This window comes from Lithobates pipiens, unplaced genomic scaffold, assembly GCF_037356315.1.
Source record: "Lithobates pipiens isolate NorthernLeopardFrog02 unplaced genomic scaffold, aLitPip1_a1.2 Scaffold_30, whole genome shotgun sequence".
NCBI lineage: Eukaryota > Metazoa > Chordata > Amphibia > Anura > Ranidae > Lithobates > Lithobates pipiens.
The window spans coordinates 58,752,693-58,773,244 of NW_027507791.1; the positions used below are offsets into that span (position 1 = coordinate 58,752,693).

The 20,552-nt window shown below is 42.2% G+C and overlaps 1 protein-coding gene across 2 annotated transcripts in view; it reads right to left on the reverse strand.

Annotated features, from left to right (window-relative positions):
* LOC143942888 (uncharacterized) overlaps nucleotides 1–20,552 on the reverse strand; it is a 199,022-nt gene that overhangs the window by 33,554 nt on the left and 144,916 nt on the right. For both annotated transcript variants that reach the window (XM_077464294.1, XM_077464293.1), the window contains exons 9-15: nucleotides 19,354–19,566; nucleotides 17,184–17,358; nucleotides 16,918–17,038; nucleotides 14,659–14,822; nucleotides 13,228–13,330; nucleotides 7,253–7,399; nucleotides 5,451–5,579 (exon numbers count right to left, since the gene is read on the reverse strand). In XM_077464294.1, coding sequence (XP_077320420.1) covers nucleotides 5,451–5,579; nucleotides 7,253–7,399; nucleotides 13,228–13,330; nucleotides 14,659–14,822; nucleotides 16,918–17,038; nucleotides 17,184–17,358; nucleotides 19,354–19,566 — 1,052 coding nt within the window. The remainder of the gene's footprint in view (nucleotides 1–5,450; nucleotides 5,580–7,252; nucleotides 7,400–13,227; nucleotides 13,331–14,658; nucleotides 14,823–16,917; nucleotides 17,039–17,183; nucleotides 17,359–19,353; nucleotides 19,567–20,552) is intronic.

Genomic DNA, 20,552 nt, shown 5'->3' on the forward strand with positions numbered 1-20,552 from the left:
ACATGTGGCCCGCGTGGAGCCCTCTGATCTGGCCCGTGACCTCCTGCTCTGGGATGGCTGCTTGGCAAGCCTGGATCACGATCCATCATCCTAGAGCCTCACTGTTGTGGATGAAGCCGGCGATGGAGAAAGCAATCGGCTGTGGAGTAGAGCCGCATAAGCCAATGCTTCCTGTATAGCGCTGGCTCCTGTCACAGGCGAAGTGATACCAAATATGGCCATATCTGTTCTGCAGTGGGTACTGGGCTGCTTTCAAACTGATCCGCGGGTGCACCACCTACCTCAAAGGGCCCATAGAGTTGAGTGGGTTGTATCTAGGTCTGCTCTCTATATGCAGAGTGGACACAGACCTATCATCCGCCGTTCCACTCATTGTGGCCCGCGACTAGTTACCAAATCACTTAAGTGGCCCTCACTCTTCGAAAGGTTGGGCATCCCTGTGCTAAAGAGATGGAAAACCACATAGTACGTCACTACGTTCGTGTTTGTTGTCCAACAATTCCTTGCCGTTTGTATGCAAGACAAGTTCCTGGCCAACGCCCTTCGGACAAAAGTCAGAGGTTTTGTCTGTGGAAAATCCAATCGTGTGTGCGAGGCTTAAGTCAGAATGTTGTATTTCATTTACCAAAGAATGAAAGGGGAACAAGAACACATAACTAGAAAAATTACATAACTCTTTAGGGTACTGTACTGTAGAAGCGGTTAATTATAAAGTTTACAAACTTGTCATTTCTGTGTTAAGAAAAAAAGACTGCTTCTAAACAGAATTTGATTGACCCGTACAGTTGAGGATTGTTTGATCTGTACTGTAGTACACTATACATCACTGGTAGTTACTGGATTTCCTCATCCATTTTTTACGAAAAATGGGTTTTACTAAGTCAACAGGTCACCAATGGGGAAAATGTAGGTAGAGCCAGATGGAACACAGGATTGTGAAGAACTGTGAAAATAGGTAAAGAACAGTAACTAAACATTGCTTATTGGTAGAAAACCAATAATGACTGTTCCTGGAATGATGCCCCTCTATTCACTTATGTAGTGGAGACAGCCATAAAATCAATTAAATAACAAGTCTTAAAGACAAAATACTGGACAATGCAAAACTTTAATTCACCAGTAGGTGGTAGCGCAGTTGAGCAAATGGAATTCCTGTTATTTTTCCCTAAATCTACAGTCATGGCTTTCTAAGGATGTTCATTAATATACAGTATATTAAGCTCAAGGGAGGATTAGGAACATAGATTGGGAGACGAACAGAAAAAAATGGCCTTGTCATGGATGAAGTGATTTTCTATAGGCTTTACAGTGTGCGGCAATGATTGATAACTATGGTGAAAGACGAGTGTTGTATTAAGGAACTTGGTTTATTTTAATGCAACTTTTTACATACATGTTAACAAAAGGAAGGGACTGTAAGGGAAGATTTATGCCGCGTACACACGACCGGACTTTTTGACAGCAAAGATCCAACGGAACGAGTCTATCAGACAATTTGATCATGTGTGGGCTCCATCGGACCTTTGCTTGCCAAAAATCCAGCGGACTTTAGAAATAGAACATGTTTTAAATTTTCCCGCCAGAACTTCGCCGGACCAAGAAATCCGACGGACAAAAACCGACGCTAGGGCAGCTATTGGCTACTGGCTATGAACTTCCATATTTTAGTTCGGTCGTACCTCATCACGTTCAAATCCATCGGACTTTGGTGTGATTGTGTGTGTCCAAGTCCATTCATTCAGAAAGTCCACCGAAAGTCCATCGGGAACACTGGCGGACCTAGTCCGTCTAAAAGTTTGGTCGTGTGTACACAGCATAATAAATAAAAAAGCAGTCATCGCTCTGAGGAAGATGAGGAAGATAATTGCTACAGAAAGCTATATGAAGGGAAGATCACCAGTCTTAACAAGGATCATATAGCTATGTAAAGCCCAGCACCTCTCACTAACTGCAGGTCCTGCTGTTATTAAGGTCAGAATGGGGGAATATCTCCACTCTGGGCCACCAGCCTGTAGTCCAGGCATGTCCAAAGTCCGGCCCGCGGGCCACGTCCGGTTTTGAACGGCCCGCCTGGTAATCTAAACATATATATCTTTTGTGGCCCCCGACGATCTCCCAGCGCCGGGGCCACAAAAGATATATAGTTTGGCTGCATTGGAGATAGGAGGCTGTACGAGCGCTGTGCACACAGGAGCATTTCCTGTTTACACTGCAGCCTCTGTAATAGGAAGTCCCATCTCCTCCATTGGACGACTGTTCTGTCCATCAAAGGAGGCGGGACTTTCTCTTAAAGAGGCCGCTGTGAAAACAGGAGATTCTCCTGTTCTTTGGCGCTCGTCCAGCCCCCTCCATGTCCCCTCCAAGGCTGCACTGATGGCAATGGTAAGTACATTCCTGGCTAATAGTGAGTGAAATCCTGGCAATGGTGGCTGCATTTCTGGCAATACTAATTGAAATCCTGGCAATGGTGGCTGCATTCCTGGCTAATAGTGAGTGAAATACTGGCAATGGTGGCTGCATTCCTGGCAATAGTATGTGAAATCCTGGCAATGGTGGCTGCATTCCTGGCAATAGTAAGTGAAATCCTGGCTAATGGTGGCTGCATTCCTGGCAATAGTATGTGAAATCCTGGCAATGGTGGCTGCATTCCTGGCAATAGTAAGTGAAATCCTGGCAATGGTGGCTGCATTCCTGGCTAATAGTGAGTGAAATACTGGCAATGGTGGCTGCATTCCTGGCAATAGTATGTGAAATCCTGGCAATGGTGGCTGCATTCCTGGCAATAGTAAGTGAAATCCTGGCTAATGGTGGCTGCATTCCTGGCAATAGTATGTGAAATCCTGGCAATGGTGGCTGCATTTCTGGCAATAGTGAGTGAAATCCTGGCAATGGTGGCTGCATTCCTGGCAATAGTATGTGAAATCCTGGCAATGGTGGCTGCATTTCTGGCAATAGTATGTGAAATCCTGGCTAATGGTGGCTGCATTCCTGGCAATAGTGAGTGAAATCCTGGCAATGGTGGCTGCATTCCTGGCAATAGTGAGTGACATCCTGGCAATGGTGGCTGCATTTCTGGCAATAGGATGTGAAATCCTGGCTATGGTGGCTGCATTTCTGGCAATAGTGAGTGAAATCCTGGCAATGGTGGCTGCATTCCTGGCAATAGTATGTGAAATCCTGGCAATGGTGGCTGCATTTCTGGCAATAGTATGTGAAATCCTGGCTAATGGTGGCTGCATTCCTGGCAATAGTGAGTGAAATCCTGGCAATGGTGGCTGCATTCCTGGCAATAGTGAGTGAAATCCTGGCAATGGTGGCTGCATTTCTGGCAATAGGATGTGAAATCCTGGCTATGGTGGCTGCATTTCTGGCAATAGTGAGTGAAATCCTGGCAATGGTGGCTGTATTCCTGGCAATAGTATGTGAAATCCTGGCAATGGTGGCTGCATTTCTGGCAATAGTATGTGAAATCCTGGCTAATGGTGGCTGCATTCCTGGCAATAGTGAGTGAAATCCTGGCAATGGTGGCTGCATTCCTGGCAATAGTGAGTGAAATACTGGCAATGGTGGCTGCATTTCTGGCAATAGGATGTGAAATCCTGGCTATGGTGGCTGCATTCCTGGCAATAGTGAGTGAAATCCTGGCAATGGTGGCTGCATTCCTGGCTAATAGTGAGTGAAATTCTGGCAATGGTGGCTGCATTCCTGGCAATAGTGAGTGAAATCCTGGATAATGGTGGCTGCATTCCTGGCAATAGTGAGTGAAAACCTGGCAATGGTGGCTGCATTCCTGGCAATAGTGAGTGAAATCCTGGCTAATGGTGGCTGCATTCCTGGCTAATGGTGGCTGCATTCCTGGCTAATGGTGGCTGCATTCCTGGCTAATAGTGAGTGAAATCCTGGCAATGGTGGCTGCATTCCTGGCTAATGGTGGCTGAAATCCTGGCTAATGGTGGCTGAAATCCTGGCTAATGGTGTCTGCATTCCTGGCTAATGGTGGCTGAAATCCTGGCTAATGGTGGCTGAAATCCTGGCTAATGGTGGGTGCATTCCTGGCAATGGTGGGTGCATTCCTGGCAATGGTGGGAGCGCAGATGGGCACTGACCCTTATTTTGCTTCAGAGTTTTTTATTTAAAATTGTAAGTTTTTTTTTCCTGAAACTTCCCTCTTATTCGCCAATAAATACGGTATATCCAAATAACACGCCCAAGCTCATCTCTTCAACACACACAGCCACAAAGGCAAGAGAATTCTTGTTGGGCCGTGTATTAGTGTTCGAACGAACACACTTAGACCGATTTTTAATGGTTCAAAGAATGTCAGGCAAAATGGTCGGCCCTCGTGCATGTTCACTTCATCAAATCTGGCCCTCTTTGAAAAAAGTTTGGACACCCCTGCTGTAGGCGAATTGCCTACAGAATTGTTAGACAATAGCTAGTCCAGGCTGAGGGGAAAGGGTTAACGTGTGTGCTGCTGTTCCCGAGCTTTTTGGATCCAGCCAGTGATCCACCTGTGATATCAATGTCCCCCCTCTACATTGTAAAGCGTTGCGTAAACTGTTGGCACTATATAAATCGCGAATAATAATAATAAATAAGGGGAAAAGCTGGATTTGCGGAAATTTTTAGGCGGTCCGCTCAAGAAAGATGGCATGTTTACTGTGAAAGGGTACTGCTCTGCTTTGCAGTCCATCTGAGGCACCAGCAGCCTGGAAATATTCCAAAATTCAAAAGCACACCCAAGAACGGACTACTACCTTTTGGAGGTATGCCAGGGCAGCCTAGTAGAGCTAGTCAGGGACATGTTAAGGTTATTGTTCACGTTGAACTTTACTGCTAAGATTTTTAAGTAAAGTTAAATCAACTGTTCTAAACCTGGCTTTAAGTTCTTTAAAGGGGTGTATGATGGGTCCTGGCATATCAAAAGAACTAGGGTCAGTAAAGCACATGTAGGGTATGAAGTAAAGCTACTACAAAAGCTCTACTTGGCAAGACTAGCAGGAGGAGTGATGCAGTTTCTCTGGATAATCAAGTGCTAGTGGAAAGTACAATACAGCCAGTCATGGTTCCTGGTGTAGGTGACGTGTCCCCTGGTAGTGAATCAGTCTCTGGAACAACTGGAACAAAACTTGTGGAGACCCTTAGCCTGGCAACACGATATGGGATAAAATAAGTTAACAAGTGAACGTTTAAGGTCCAGTGCACAGCAGGAACCCATTCTGTCATTGGTAGTGAGGTGGCAGAGGTACGCGGGACTGATAGAGAGGAAACGGGCACTGGACAGCACTTTTCCAAGTTTACTGCACACAGTGACACATCTCATCTCTAAGTCGGGAACTGCCTTAATATTTGATTCTCACATGGCCGCAGTCCCCACCTGGTCCTGGGAATTGGTGAGCCTTTCTTACTCATATATGTACACATTTCTTTATTTTTAAATGAAAACGTACCCTCCGAGCAGTCGTTGCCTCTCCATCCAGGTGAACATATACAGGAGCCATCGATGGAATTACAGGTGGAGTGGCTGGAGCATTTACAGGCGAAGGTGCATTTCTTCCCATAATGGCCTGGAGGGCAGCCTTAAAAATAAAAAGAGGTTGATATGAAGCATGAGCTTACCATCTAACCCAACAGTAACATTAAAAAGAAGATCTAAATTGAAAACATCTATAGGAAATGTTTACAATAACCCAAAATTGGAAATAAAATAAAGTAGAAAAAAATAAATGTTTTATTTAACAATGTCATTGGCATGGTAATAAGATTGGGGGGGGGGGGGGGGCTAGAAAAAGCAAAACATAAACAGATTAAACTTCAGCTTTAACCACTTGACCTCTAGAAGATTTACCCCCCTTCCTGACCTGACCATATTTTTGCAACACGGCACAGCATTACTTTTAGCCCTTGTACGGAAAATGTCCGATCGGACCGTGTTGTCGGATAATCCAACCATGTGTGGGCTCCATTGGACTGTTTCCATCGGAATATCCAACCGACAAAGTTTTAGAGCTGGGCAATAAAATTTTCCGACAACATGATCCGATCGGACAAAGTCGCATGCTCAGATCAAATTCCTAGACCAAAGCTATTGGCTACTAGCCTGAACGTAGTCCCGTCGTAACAAAATAACGTCATCACGTTCTGAACGATCGGATTTTCCAACAACTTTGTCCAAGCATGTGTATGCAACACAAGTTTTGGACAAAATCCGTCGGACAAAATCCAACGGATTTTGTTGTCGGAATGTCCGACCGTGTGTACAAGGGCTAAGAGTTATGTAATATCCTATTAACCAATTGTGAAGGACATGTGATGTTAGAACAGTGAAAGCAGAGCTGCTAAGTTTTATAGAATCATTCCATAAGGTCCTTGAAAGGGGAGTCAATATTTTCTTAAATAAATACCTAACTCCCTAATGATTTATGTAAGTTATTGGTAAATAGCTAGACTACTACTGAGATTCTTAGCAGGAAAACCAAGTCAACCTGTGAACTGGAATGCTTTCTTGTGTGCTTCATGATACTAATATGGCATGATCCTTTAGACTAGAAACATGGAACCTGAGATGGAGAGAGGCATATTTTTAAATTGTGTTTAGAAAAGGGAGGCTAGGTGGCATGTCAATCAAATATGAAATGTTGTCCCTTAAGATTGCATCCATAAGAAAGGTCGTTGGTGGTCTTCTTTGGAATTTTTGTAAAAGCTGGGATTTGGGCTCCAGAAGGGAAGGAAACGTGAAAGCGAATCATCCCAAAGAGCAGTCTAGAGAGACTATAATAGCAGCCATGTATGTACAAAGTTTATGTTTTGTGAAGTTGGTCTCAACTTAAACTTTTTAGAAGAACTTAAACTTTGTAGTACGTCTGCACATTCTGTAAGTAATTGCCTTAGAGTAGTGGTTTCCAAACTGTGGCCTGGGGGCTGGATGTGGCCATTTGCTTGCCTTCACCTGGCTCTTGGGGCACTATTTCATCCACTGACACCAACGAAGGGGCAAAATTCCTCCCAATGACACCAACAATGGGGCCCAATGATGGGACACAATTACTCCCAATGACACCATTGATGGCACATTGTCTACTCCCAATGGCCATGGTTTGGCCGCCCTAAAGTCTGAAGGACAGTAAACTGGCCCTTTGTTTATTAAGTTTGGAGACCCCTGCCTTGGAGTGATTTGTTGGGATGATGTAAACTTTCCTAAAATACAAGCCTGCGTCTGGCGCTTTTTTAATTGCTGTCATTGGCTTCTTACTGTTCTCGCAGTCTGGTCCCTGGAAGCCAGCAGTGCAGGTACATGATCCATCCTCGGCGGAGCAGAACGCCCCGTTCTTACAAGTACAGGACATGTTACAGTTCCTTCCCCAAAATCCATTTTTGCAAGTCTGCTCACAGTAGATGCCTGATGAAAAAAAATCACATTAATTGAAAAATCAGAACTGATATCTCTAATATACACACACATCTTTTTTCATTAGAGATTTTAATTTACTATTTTTCAGACTTTTTGTTGTAAAATGTGTCCCTGCTCATAATTAGAGTGAAAAAACAAGCAGTTATCAAATTCAGTCTTTTACAAACTCCATCCAACTAGTTCAAGGATAAAAAAAAACATATTGGGGAGTTGTTACCAATATGGCTTCACTGGAGGGAAAAATGTTCCATGACTCCATTAATAAAGGCTGAACTGGGGAACATTTTGAGTCAGAAAAAATGTTCCCTAGTTCAGCCCATGGATACTATTAGTTGTAAATTGAACTGTAGAGGCTACTTACACACTCCCAGTTCCAGCGTAGGCAGCTCTACTTCTCCCGAGCAGCAATGAATGATGCTCACAGGATAGCCCCACATAGGCCCATGTAGCACTCCAAACTGTCGGTTGATAAACCATTTCCTGCACCAGCGGGCCTGTAGACAGATACTGCTACCTTGACTCAGGACAACCTGACACAGTCCATGTCTCACTCGGTAGCTCCATACCTGACAGAGAAGTAATGATGCACATGACATCCATAATACAGGCCCACGACTTCTTCCTAAAGACCAGACTAAGCCCTTGTACACACGGTCGGACATTCCGACAACCAAATCCATCGGATTTTGTCCGAAACTGTTGCATACACACAGTCGGACAAAGTTGTCAGAAAATCCAATCGTACTTAACGTGATGACGTTATTTCGTTAGGACAGGACTACATTCAGGCTAGTAGCCATTAGCTTTGGTCTAGGAATTTGATCTGAGCATGCGTGGCACTTTGTCCGATCGGAATTCTCCACAAACGATCTGAAAAAGTCTGATCGGATTTTTTTGTCGGAAAATTTTAGATCCTGCTCTCAAATTTTTTCCGTCAGAATTCTCTACATATGATCGGACAAAGTCCGATTAGATCATGTTGTCGGAAAATGTTATAGCCCAGCTGGAAAACTTGGTCTGTTGGATACTCCGATGGAAACAGTCCGATGGAGCCCACACACTGTCGGATTATCCGACAACACGGTCCTATCGGACATTGCCCATCGGAATGTCCAACCGTGTGTACAAGGGATAAGAGGATAATTCTCAAAGCTCTAAACTGCCCATGGAGGGTCATGGGACATAGACTAGTTACTCCAGCTGCCTACACACCCTGTAGGGTTGTACTCACCTTTCACACTGTACTTTGTTTTACACACATCCCAGCTCTCCCAATGGTGGAATGTTCAATCGGATAGAATTGGCTTTTGCTTCTTTAATTGAATAAAGGTTGTTCAAATATTGTCAGGACAAAAAATGTGCTTCCATGTAGAGGATCACTCCAATACAATTTAATCTTTCCAAACAAATGGGTACATACTGTACATCAAACTTTTCATAGCTGCTCACACCTGATCATAGTCTCCTTTTAGGCTACTCTCCTTAGCTGACTATAGTATGACGGATAGTTAGGACTAAAACAGCGGAACACGTGGCCCCTCTCTAACTACATTATCAAGTTCTTCCTGGTGCTTACTGGTTCCTTCCACAAATAAATAGTTCCACTCCCCCTTCCCCTTTAGCCTGGCAAGGGGCAGATATTGCCAACCTAGATTTTCTGGAGACAGGGTGGGAAAAAGTAAACAGAACCTACCCCTCTCTTACACATAGGAACATTAGCTGCAGGCACACTGAATTATTCAGAACGTGCAAGATCTCACAGTATTATGAATTTAAGTAAGTGATGTAAAATTTGGCATTTAGCATGTGAAGAAGTGTAAAGTGGTACGGCATCAGTGACCACTTAGAGTCCAGTTACGGAGACAGAACTGTATTGATGTTAAAGTTCAACAAAGCACAACTACCCATCGAGAAGACCACCCCACCTGACGCCTTCACAGAATGTTGCCGTTTAACAGAAGGTCTCAAGTGCACCGACAGCATCTGTCTCAAGGGATGGAATGTGACCTAGCCGGTCCGAAAACAAGGAGGTTTCCAGAAAGGATGGTGTGTCCCTGCTCTTTTCCTACTCACCTGGTACCTCTCTCTGGTGTTAATCCTGTCCCTGACAGAGGTGATCTGTCCCTACACTACCCACTCACGAAATGTGCACCAAGCCTGGGAGCCAGGGTCCTAAATAGACTCTGCCTGACCCAAGATGGCCACCAGAGTCACATGGTGAAGCAGCACCTAATCGGATAGCTCCCCCAGTGACCCAGGAAATAATAGAGGAACCATGTTCTTCTTGACTTCCTCTCCATCTGCAATGCGGTCTAATACCACCTGCAGTGGAGAAAGTAGACTGCACCTGCCTACAAGCAGTTTTCAGTGGCATCTCAAACATATTGGGTACAAAGGCATAGGTTATAGTTCCACTTTAGAAGAAAACTTCCAGTCTTTCATTTTCAATATACATCACATTTTTTTTCTGTACTACTTTACATAATAAAAAATGGCTTCTAATAGACACCTTTGCATATCCCCCTTGAGAAGTTTCAGCTTGTGCTCTTATAATGCAGAATAAGGATCTGCCAGAAGTTTCACTGACACCATCTTGTTCCTTTTTTTTTTCTACAAATATTACTTTCAATTTAGTCGATTTGTGATGACATCTTTTGCTTCTTTTGAAGGATGCAGAATACAGTGCATAGTGATGTAAAACATAAATTACAGTACAGGCCAAACAATAAAAACGGAAATGATATTTTAACAAATTTTCCACTTCTTGTTTCTCCCTTTTTGTAATATCTTTGGCTTATGGACAACATTTTTGATTTACTCTTATTTTTCCTCCAACTTGTGTTCTTGGATATGAAGGAAGTTCATCTGTCTTCTTCATTCTCTCACGTTGCAACTGTTAATTTAACATGCATCCTGATATTGTACCCATGAGTTGCATCTCTGTCAACTGTTTTATAAAATTCAATAAAAACTATTGAGGCTGGAAATGTACATGGACTAATCTATGCCTTGTGACATCTTTTATTTTTGCTGATCAAAAGGCTACTGTATTCTGACAAACCAGTTTATGAAAACTAGCTTATGTGCTACACTATATGTCAAACAGTTTCTGCACAAACATTTCTACACTCCTGACCATCACACTTATATGAGTTTTTTTGGACATCCCATTAAAAAACTACAGACCCCCTTGAGGTTATAATAGTCTCCACCTTTCTGGGAAGTTTTTCTACAAAACTTTGGAGTATATTTTTTTTAGAAATTTGTGCCCATGAGTTTGCAAACCAGTGTTGCGGGTCTTTGTAGTGGTGTTCAATAGAGTTGAAGTCAGGGCTCTGTGTAGAACACTTGTAGGAAGGTGCAGTCCATTTTGGTGGTGCTCATCTGTAGCGACAATGCAGGTGGAGGACTAATTTGAGAGGAACCTCTTTCCCCTATGATATCCTCTGCCACAGAGAAGCAGCACCTGATTGGATGCTGGCATTCCATGTGACCTTGGTGGCCATCTTGGCCAGGCAGAGTCTATTTAATAACCTGACTCCCAGGTTTGGTGCACATTTAGGGTGTAGACAGAGTAGGGACAGGTTACTTGTCTGTTAGGAACAGTGCTTAGCGTCACGAAGAGGTTCCAGATGAGTAGTAAAAGTCCAGGCACACGCCATTCTTCCTGGAAGCATCCCAACTTCAGTATGGAATGGCCAGGCTGCATTCTGCTCCTCAAGACAGACACTGTTGGCACACCTGAGACCTACTGCTAGTACTCATTGCTGTACATTCTGTGAGTGCGCCCAGTTGTGCATTGCTGAACTTCAATTTCACTGCAGTTCTGTTTTTTGCAGCTGGACGCCACACCACACTGCACCTCCCCACACACTTGAGTTCCTCAACAATAAACTCATCTTTTATTGCCACAAGGTTGGAGGAGCACAAATGTCTAAAATATATATGTAAGCTAAAGAATTACCAGTACCCTTCGCTGGAAAGCCTTAAGAGCAATCATTTTGTCTATTTGGCATACATAAATCCTGTTGCTGTGATATAAGTACTGTATATGTTTATAATATTAATCCTGAAGCTTTTATTCATTATTTTTATTTTTTATTAATTGCATTGGGGAAGGAATCTTGCCCATGAATTCCATAACATTTAGGCATATGCTGAGTTTTCTCGATCCTGAGGACCGTGTATACAGAATGTTAAAATTGAGGCCAGATTTCATGGTTTAAACTTGTGTTTGGTACTGATATTCAATAGGTACAAGCTTAAGTAAATGTTTTGCTTAGTACAATTTACTGATGCATAGTAAAAGTCCTTGGTATCTCCAGGTAAAAACAGCCAGGTCACCATTTTGTGGGGCACCATACAGCCTGACTGACAGGTTTCCTCCATACAGCTTGTATGACAGGGCTGGCCCATCCCTCAGGGCTACCAACTCTCAGTAAATTTGCAAACAGTTTGTAAAATCTGTAATTTTTGCAAAAATTATGGATTTTACAAACCGTAAATAGTAAAAACCTTTTACAACGCCTAAGATTAAACCCTTAGGGGTAAGTGCATTGGCAAAGGGGGAACACACAGAGCACGAGGCTGTTTATATGCATGGTGTGCTGTGGATTCTTTGAGAAGACTCTCCTATCAAACCTAAGGGCTTTGGGATCGCAACACTCCTTTTTATGAACTTTTCCATTCTTTGGACTCTTAGTTTCACTATTGTGTGTGTATATATATATATGTATGGTACTCATTTTATTTTTACAGCGCTGTTAATGTGTAGGTACTGTGTTTAGCGGAATATTGAGTTTGTACCTGCGCTTTTATTTTATTATTTGTAAATTGGCTGACAGTTGGCAACCCTGACACCCCACATATCACACAAAAAGGGGATTTTAAATACCTTATTTTGCATACACAACCCTCACCTCCCAGCAATTAAATAGCAGCTTCCTGGACCTCATCAGATCAGGATCTGGGGCCAGGAATAGAGAGAGACCTGTTGTCAGATCCCAACAATTAAAGTTGAATGAATGAATGAATGAATGAAATACTTGTATAGCGCACAATGCGAACTGAATCGCCTCTAGGCGCTGACATAACTGGCGCCAAGTTATGGCCTGCCCCAGTAGATTGATATAGAAGAAGATGCTAGGACTTTAATTTCAATGGTGGAAATTGTGGCATGAAGGATTACGCCACCTCCTTCTGAAAATTAGTCAGTAGTCTCCTCTCTGTCCCCAGCCCCTGGTGCTAAACTGATGAAGAATGGAGGAACTTTTTTTAATCGCTGGGAGTCGGTCTGTAGGATTATTGTGCATGTGCCCAAAGGTATTTAAGTATCCTTTCTCGGCCCCCTAGGCAACTTGCTAAGCTGACGGGGGCCCGGACCTGGTATAGGAGGGCCAGCTCTACCACAATCGGTGGACCTGCAAACAGCAATCACAATCCTGCAACGAGGTGCATTTGCATCAAGTTGGGGACTAGATTCCTTTTTATAGGACATGAGTATATAGCTCATAGTAACCAACACATCCTCTAATTCTTCCCATCATTAATTAAATGATCCAATTGCTGAGTCATTAAAAACAGTGGGGTTGATTTACTAAAAGTGGAGAGTGCAAAATCTGGTCCAGCTCTGCATAGAAACCAATCATCTTCCAGGTTTTTTAATGTCAAAGCTTAACTCAACAAGCTGAAGTTAGAAGCTTATTGGTCACCATGCAAAGCTGCACCGGATTTTCCACTCTCCAATTTTAGTAAACCAACCCCGTTATGTATAGATATTATAGCCCAAAAAAATTTTTTTTAAATTGTATACTGACCAGTCCATCCTGTTAAGCATCTACATTTCCCGGTCGCTGGGTCACAGCCATCTGCATTTTTACATTCACACCGCTGGCTACATCCAGGTCCGAAACTACCCGCCTGTATTTAGACACAAAAATAGCTTGGCTTACTTACGGATTCACAAACACAATGTTGTCTGCACATTTACAAAAATATACACCTCAAGTCTCATTATTTTACCCAAGTCAGCCAGCATTATACTAAAAGTACAGATGAACAAATTCAACAATGTAGATATTTTACACATTAATTGCAATATGAAATAATGTGAACCAGTGTGAATGTTGTCTATTTTTTTTAAAGTCCTGGCCTAGATATTTAAGAACGTGTTGGCCTGCATCTTACTTTTGATGCTCTAGGTTAGTGGTAATCAACTTAGGAGGTAAAGGAAGGCCTCAATTGTTGCTGCTAATAGTATCAAGGGGATACATATACTATTCAGTAGATGTAATGCTTCGCAAGATTGTAAGGGACTGTGGTAATCCTACAAGAGATGATCAAAGACCATTGACATGCTACAGGTGTGGTTGGAGACAATAGTCAAAGACTGGGGATAAGTCACATGAGGCTAGAGATTACTGCCATTGCTCCCAACTACTGGTTGCTGGGGTCGAAGGGCTTCACAAGTACAAAATGGCCAAAGGTTGGGTTCCATGACTATAGGTCTCAATACTTTAGATCAAAGGAAACAATCACCACCCAGAGTACAGTATGAACTGCTGGCAGCCAAAATTCATAGACTGAGTCTTTCCACCTAGTCAGGCAAGGAAAATAGAGGTAAATATAATCTGTATAACACAATAACTCAACATTATTACCCAACTTCCTTGTCTGAAGTTACTATTTAAAGACTCAGTCCACACATTACATTTCTGTTATTGGTCAAGGCTTGTAGGTTTTACACTGGCTACATATTTCTGTTAGATTCTGTGTGTACTTTTCAAAATGATACAACACCTTCAATGGTTGATTTAACAGACCGCATGGGACCACATAGGTGAAGTTCATTGTTAAGCGGGGTAAACACGCACAGTTTTTTTTTTTCATTCAGCTAGTAGGTTGAATTATAAAAACTGGTAAATCCCCACATCAACACAAGTGTGGATCCAGGGATCTCCCCCACCATGTTATTGTATTCTAACAGTGAGCACCCCCCTTCCATCAGAATACCGATCAGCACTGCAGGCATTGGCTGCAAGTGCACTGCTGACCAAATGCTGGCTTTCCAGCAGGACCGTTCAGGAGAAGCCAGTATAAAAACCAGCTTCTGTTGAAAGGAGGCTGGTTCAGTTTCAGTACATGTGTTTTCCAGCTTTAGGTTTTTCATACTTTTTAACTGTATTGTCAAGATTAGGAAAGGTAAAAAAAATACCTGATAACAACCAGTTGTGTAGTCTGTTACATACCTTGCATGGTAGCTCACATTTCTTCCCAAACCATCCAGAGGTGCAGAAGCATTGCCCCGTGATTGGACTACAGGAGGCCCCATTGACACACTCACATGTCCTGTTGCAGTTGAAACCCCACATTCCTTTTGGACAAGGTACTGAGCAGTCACCTTTCTGCCAGCCTGCATTTGGGAAAATATTATAATGAATTGCTTACTACAACCTGTAGATAAATGCAGCTTTTTATTGACAATGTCAATGGGCATTTCCATTTTAATGGTCCACATTGTGTTTTATTGTGATCCAGTCCAAACTATCATCAAAATTATGACTGTCTTCAGACTAGTAGTAGTTAATCACATTTAACTAGAGCTGTTCTGTAAAGCGGAAGACATTCCATAGCTTATTCAACCATTTCTTCAGTCCTGAACTTCAGATGTGGCTTGGAGAAGCTACAAAATGTCTTCAACATAACATAACATGTCCAGATCAATGTGACTAGCTGCTACTAGATGTTCCATGGCCTGGACAAATGAGAACCTACACAGCCAGACAGTTTTCAAGAAATCTTTAATCAAAAGATTTTTCTCCCAAACTTTGAAATGTTGAATCAAAAGCATTCAATCAGTTCAATGCAACCCTTCAAAATATTCCAGTCTTTTTTCTTGACTTGACATAAAGTAAAAATTAATCATAGATATGATAGGAATATCAAAACGGTCAAACTGAAACATGGTCAGGTGCCATAAGAGCTCAACATCACCTATGTATGACAGCTTAGAGCAGGGTTTCTCAACCAGGGTTACACAGAACCCAGGGGTTCCTCCATAGGTTTCTTTCCTTGAGTTTTTGCCTCTCAGATAAGTTCTCACTGGCACCATTGATCTTTTTAGATATCTGTAAATGGGTAATTATTCCCAATGGCCACAAGTGTAATGTCGCATACACACGATCAGAATTTCGGTCAGCAAAAGACCGATGATAGCTTTTCATCGGAAAATGCGACCATGTGTATGCTCCATCGGAATTTTGCTGGCCGAATTCTTACCAGCAAAAATTTGGCAGCATGTTCTCAATTTTTCAGATGGAAAAAGTTTCTATCGGAAATTCCAATCGTCTGTAGCAATTCTGACGCACAAAATTCCTACGCATGCTGGGAAACAATTCGACGCATGCTCGGAAGCATTGAACTTGATTTTTTCTCGGCTCATCATAGTGTTGTATGTCATCGCGTTCTTGACGGTCGGAATTTGGTGTGACCGTGTGTAGGCAAGACAGCTTGATCAGAATTCCGTCGGGAAAACCATGAGAGCTTTTTCCGACCATAATTCCGATCGTGTGTACGCGGCATAAGAAGCATTCTTCTCACTGCACTAATATAAATATAAAGTCCAGCGCTGCACTTTACATTTACATTTGTGTTTAAACTTGGTTTGTTTGTGTGTCAGCGGCTTAGCTGTGTTCATCCACAGATTGGGTATATATATTTATATTTCTTCACATATTGTTTTACACGTAGTTTTGTGGTTTAGTGCAGGGTTTTCCCCCTTTTTTTTCTACATCACACTAATGTATGATGAGTTGTAGATATAGAATTTTTTAGCAGGGGTACCTGACACTGGAAATTTTAATGGTTCTTTGGTGGAATGATTGAAAAAGGCTGGCTTAGAGCAAAATAACATTTGCCTGGTACATTCAATCTTCCCTACATCTTTCTTACATGTCCTTCTGTATATTTTGCGTTAAAAAAAAACCTGTCGCTAGACCAGTCATGCCAACAAAAATCTTCACTTAAGAGTAAAAGTACATTTAATGTATTTTAGGCATGCTATTTACTTGTAAAAGCCTCCCTTGTGTAGCCATCCAAAAGCCCTACGACTGCTGCTGAGCGCCGCCATCTTGGATGTGATGTCAGCAGCTCCAGTACACTCAGAGCTATCACCCAAGTGACATTCCACAATATTCCTCTTCGCTCCTCCCCTGGCAACTACACAGAAAGTTATGTAGGGAGATAGGAAGATGAGAAGTGGAGGAGCTGGGCCAGCACAAAGCAAAAAGAGACACTTCCATAAAAGTAGAGGGCTATGACAGGCCAGGGGCTGTTCTAGGCAATCAACACTTTCTGGAGTAGTAAAGTTTTTCTAGGAAGTTAAAAGACATATTTCAATCAAATAAATCATTTATGAAAAAGGAAAAACATTGCAAGAAAGCATTTAAACAATGTGATTTTTCTGTGCTTTTTCTTGCAGTTTTTTAAGTCATCATAGCTGTGCCTACCTTCCTTACACACACAGATGCCATCGATGGGGGAACAGGCCAAGTAGTTTTTGCAGTTGCATTCCTGAGAACATTTATCTCCATAGGTTTCGTCAGGACAGTAGACCGAGCAATGACTTCCCTGTAAATACAATGCCACAATATGATAGCTTATCACTGTGTAGTATAGTGTTATGTACATGTACGGTAGGATATCAAGCAGTGCTCCCTGGGAACTGTATACAAGCAAGCCTCTCAGGGATGAAATATATTTCTGCCTTACTTACTGAAAATCCTGGGGCACACTGACATGAGCCAGTCTCACTATCACAGGATCCCCCATTGAGGCACAAACATGGCTCCTGGCAATTGGTTCCGTAGTAACCGTGAGGACAGGTCTCATTGCAGAACAGGCCGGCCCAGCCTGTCTTACAGGTGCATTCTCCAGACATTGGGTGACAACTGGGAACAAAAGAGATGTGAGGTAAACATTTTTATTAGTGTTATTTATTATATTATAGGTTTTAATTAGTTGCGTTGGCTGCATTCAGTATGCAAGATGGTTGGTATGAAGCTGTATGAGATCAGTTTTCACTGTACCATGACGGTATGTAGATGCCTTCTCACCATTACATGGCCACCAGTTTCATTGGGGCATGTTGACTGCCTCAAGAATAACAAGAACCATTTCAATGAGTTTTGTATGAATGTTGTTTTCTAGGAGGGAACAGCAGCTCAATGCACAATCGTGTTATTTCCTCTACTACTTTGTAGAGACCGAGTCAACCAGTCTTTAACTTACACCCAGGCGGGTGTAAGTTAAAGGCAAACATGTCGCCGTCCCCCCATGCGACCACACTATAGCCGAATGAATACAATGGCTTCAATGCCACCTATCTGTACCCATCAGCTATTCGTTCCCATCAGTGCAGCTTCATCAGTGCCTCCTTATCAGTGCCCGCCAGTGCCGCCTCATCCTTTGCCCCACTGACCTCATTCTCTGCTCTATTGACCACATATGTGGCACTTGGACAAATCATATCTCAGGGTCTGATGAGGAAGCCACAGCTGTTCACTTGTGAATGGTTGCAGCTTCCTGTTCAGACCCTGAGACAAGAACGGTATACCGCGGCTGGGATGGGACAAATTTAGATGGGGAACGGGAGGGGAGCCCAATTTTAGTCTTGCCAAGGGCAGCACAAAATACAAAATACACCACTGGCTCCAATGCAAGGGACTGTGTGATGTCACGGGCATTCCAGAAATTAAATGATCACACCTTGTATTTTGATTGTTTTATAATGAATGATTGGCAAATGTGGCTTGTATTGTAGATAGCATAGTACATTACCAGGTAATTTATTATATTCTAAATGTACTGTTATAGAACCATTCTATACTAAACAGAAAGAGCAATAATACACATTTTTACTAATCACGAACCTCCATGGTAGAAAAAAAAGTGTTGGTAAAGTTCAAAGCCTAATAGATATTATCGTGATCCTAAGTAATGAATAATGAGCATGGGAAAACAAACCTTGGACTTTCATGGTACCAAATAAGTACATTTATGTATCAATACACAGAAATCATTTTTGTTATCTAAAATTTGAATATAAAAGGTTAAATTATGACATTCCTTACATACAAGTTAAAACAAAGAATACACATTTGAACCTTGTTTTTATGCAACGGATGTCATAATTTTAGTCTTTTTATATTAAAATGTATGATTTTATATATGAATTATTTCTGTGTATTGATACATAATGTACTTATATTCTATAGCACCTTGAAAGTATCATTCTATGTATTATATTTTAGGGCTGTATGTATGAAGGTAGAGTGATTTAATCCCTGTGTCATTTTTGATACCTTATGCTATGATTTTTTTTGTATAACAAGGCTTTTGTATGTTGTCAGTTAAAAGAACAGACACATTGGGGTTGATTTAATTAAATGCAAATAGACTGAGCACTTTACAAGTGCAGTTGCACTAGTTTTCTCCATAGCTTAGTGAATGTGGTGAAGCATCACTTTGTAAAGAATACCCAATAAGGTGCAAGGAAAAAAAGAAAAACAGCATTTTTGCTTGCACGTGATTGGATGGTGGAAGTTAGCAAAGCTTCCCCTCATTTACTAAGCTCTGGGGCAAAATGAGTGCAACTGCAATTGCAGTGTGCAGTCTATTTGCCTTTAGTAAATCAACCCAACAGATTTTATTTAAAGTGTAAGTTCCTGGACCTAGCTAAAGTAATTTGTTGACTTTTTTTTTTATGTAACTGGCCTAATCATTAACATGTGTACTAAGGTTTAACTTACTACAACCAATAAGAAACTGTCTTACATAAACATCATTTCTATAAACCATTATCTGGTTGGTTGTTGTAGATTACTGTATTCCAGTGCAGATTGCTTTTCACACTGTCTAGTTGGTAAGCTTGTAGATGTAGTTACCTCTTAGTGTGCTGAGGGTCACACTGGCAGGGCATGTTGCAGTGTATGCCATACATGCCATCCACACACATTCGGTCTTCACAGTTTTCCCCAAAGAAGCCAGCTTCGCACAGGCACGCTCCGTTGATATGGAAGCAACGCACCCCGTTCACACAGTTGCAGGTTTCTTCACAGTCCTGACCATACTTTCCTATGGGACACTCTTCCCGACAGCTGTGGTCCATAACAAAATCCAAATAAATATTTACTGAGGAAATGCATAGATTAATTAAATAGGTACTTTTTCTGAAAATAGATTACACCCCAACTGAACATTCAGTTTAATGCAGCTAAGTTCAAGTGCACCAAAATAAAAGTCTTATGCCCTGTACACATGATAGGATTTTCCGACAACAAAACCGTGGATTTTTTTCAGAAGGATCTTGGTTAAAACTTGTCTTGCATACACACGGTCACACAAATGTTGTCGGAAATTCCAAACGTCAAGAACGCGGTGACGTACAACACGTACAATGAGCCAAGGAAAATGAAGTTCAATAACCAGTGCGGCTCTTCTGCTTGATTCCGAGCATGCGTGGACTTTTGTGCATCGGACTTATGTGCACATGCGCGGAATTGCCGACAACAAAACTTGTTGATGGAAAATTTGAAAACCTGCTCTCAAACATTTGTTGGCGGAAATTCCAACAACAAATGTTCTATGGAGCATACACACAGTCGGACTTTCCGACAACAAGCGCACATCCAACACTTGTTGTCGGAAAATCCTATCGTGTGTACGGGGTGTACGTTTGCTTTTTCTTTATAAAAGAGCAACAGCCCGAGTAGAAGTGGTCTCTCTGCAGAGATCAGATTTAGAGGTCTCTAATCAGCAGGAACCGTGTGTTTTGCTAAATTTCTAGCTTTGACTCTTCAGGGACATGCTGGATCTCTGCAGATAGACTACTGCTTCCACACAGAGAGCAAGGGCTTGTCTGCATGGTTACTTGGGGGCTGGACCAACTGTCCGTTCTCCCCCTAAAGCCCAACAAATGTCAGCACTGCCTGCCTTCTTGTGTACAGCTGGTGAGTTATAAACCACACTACACCATCCAAGGGGGTAGAACTCTTCCCACTAGCCACCTCCAGCTCCTGACCCAACCAGGATTACACAGTGCTCCTTGTTTTTAGGATCCTATTCAGTCACGCCAGTGTCGCAT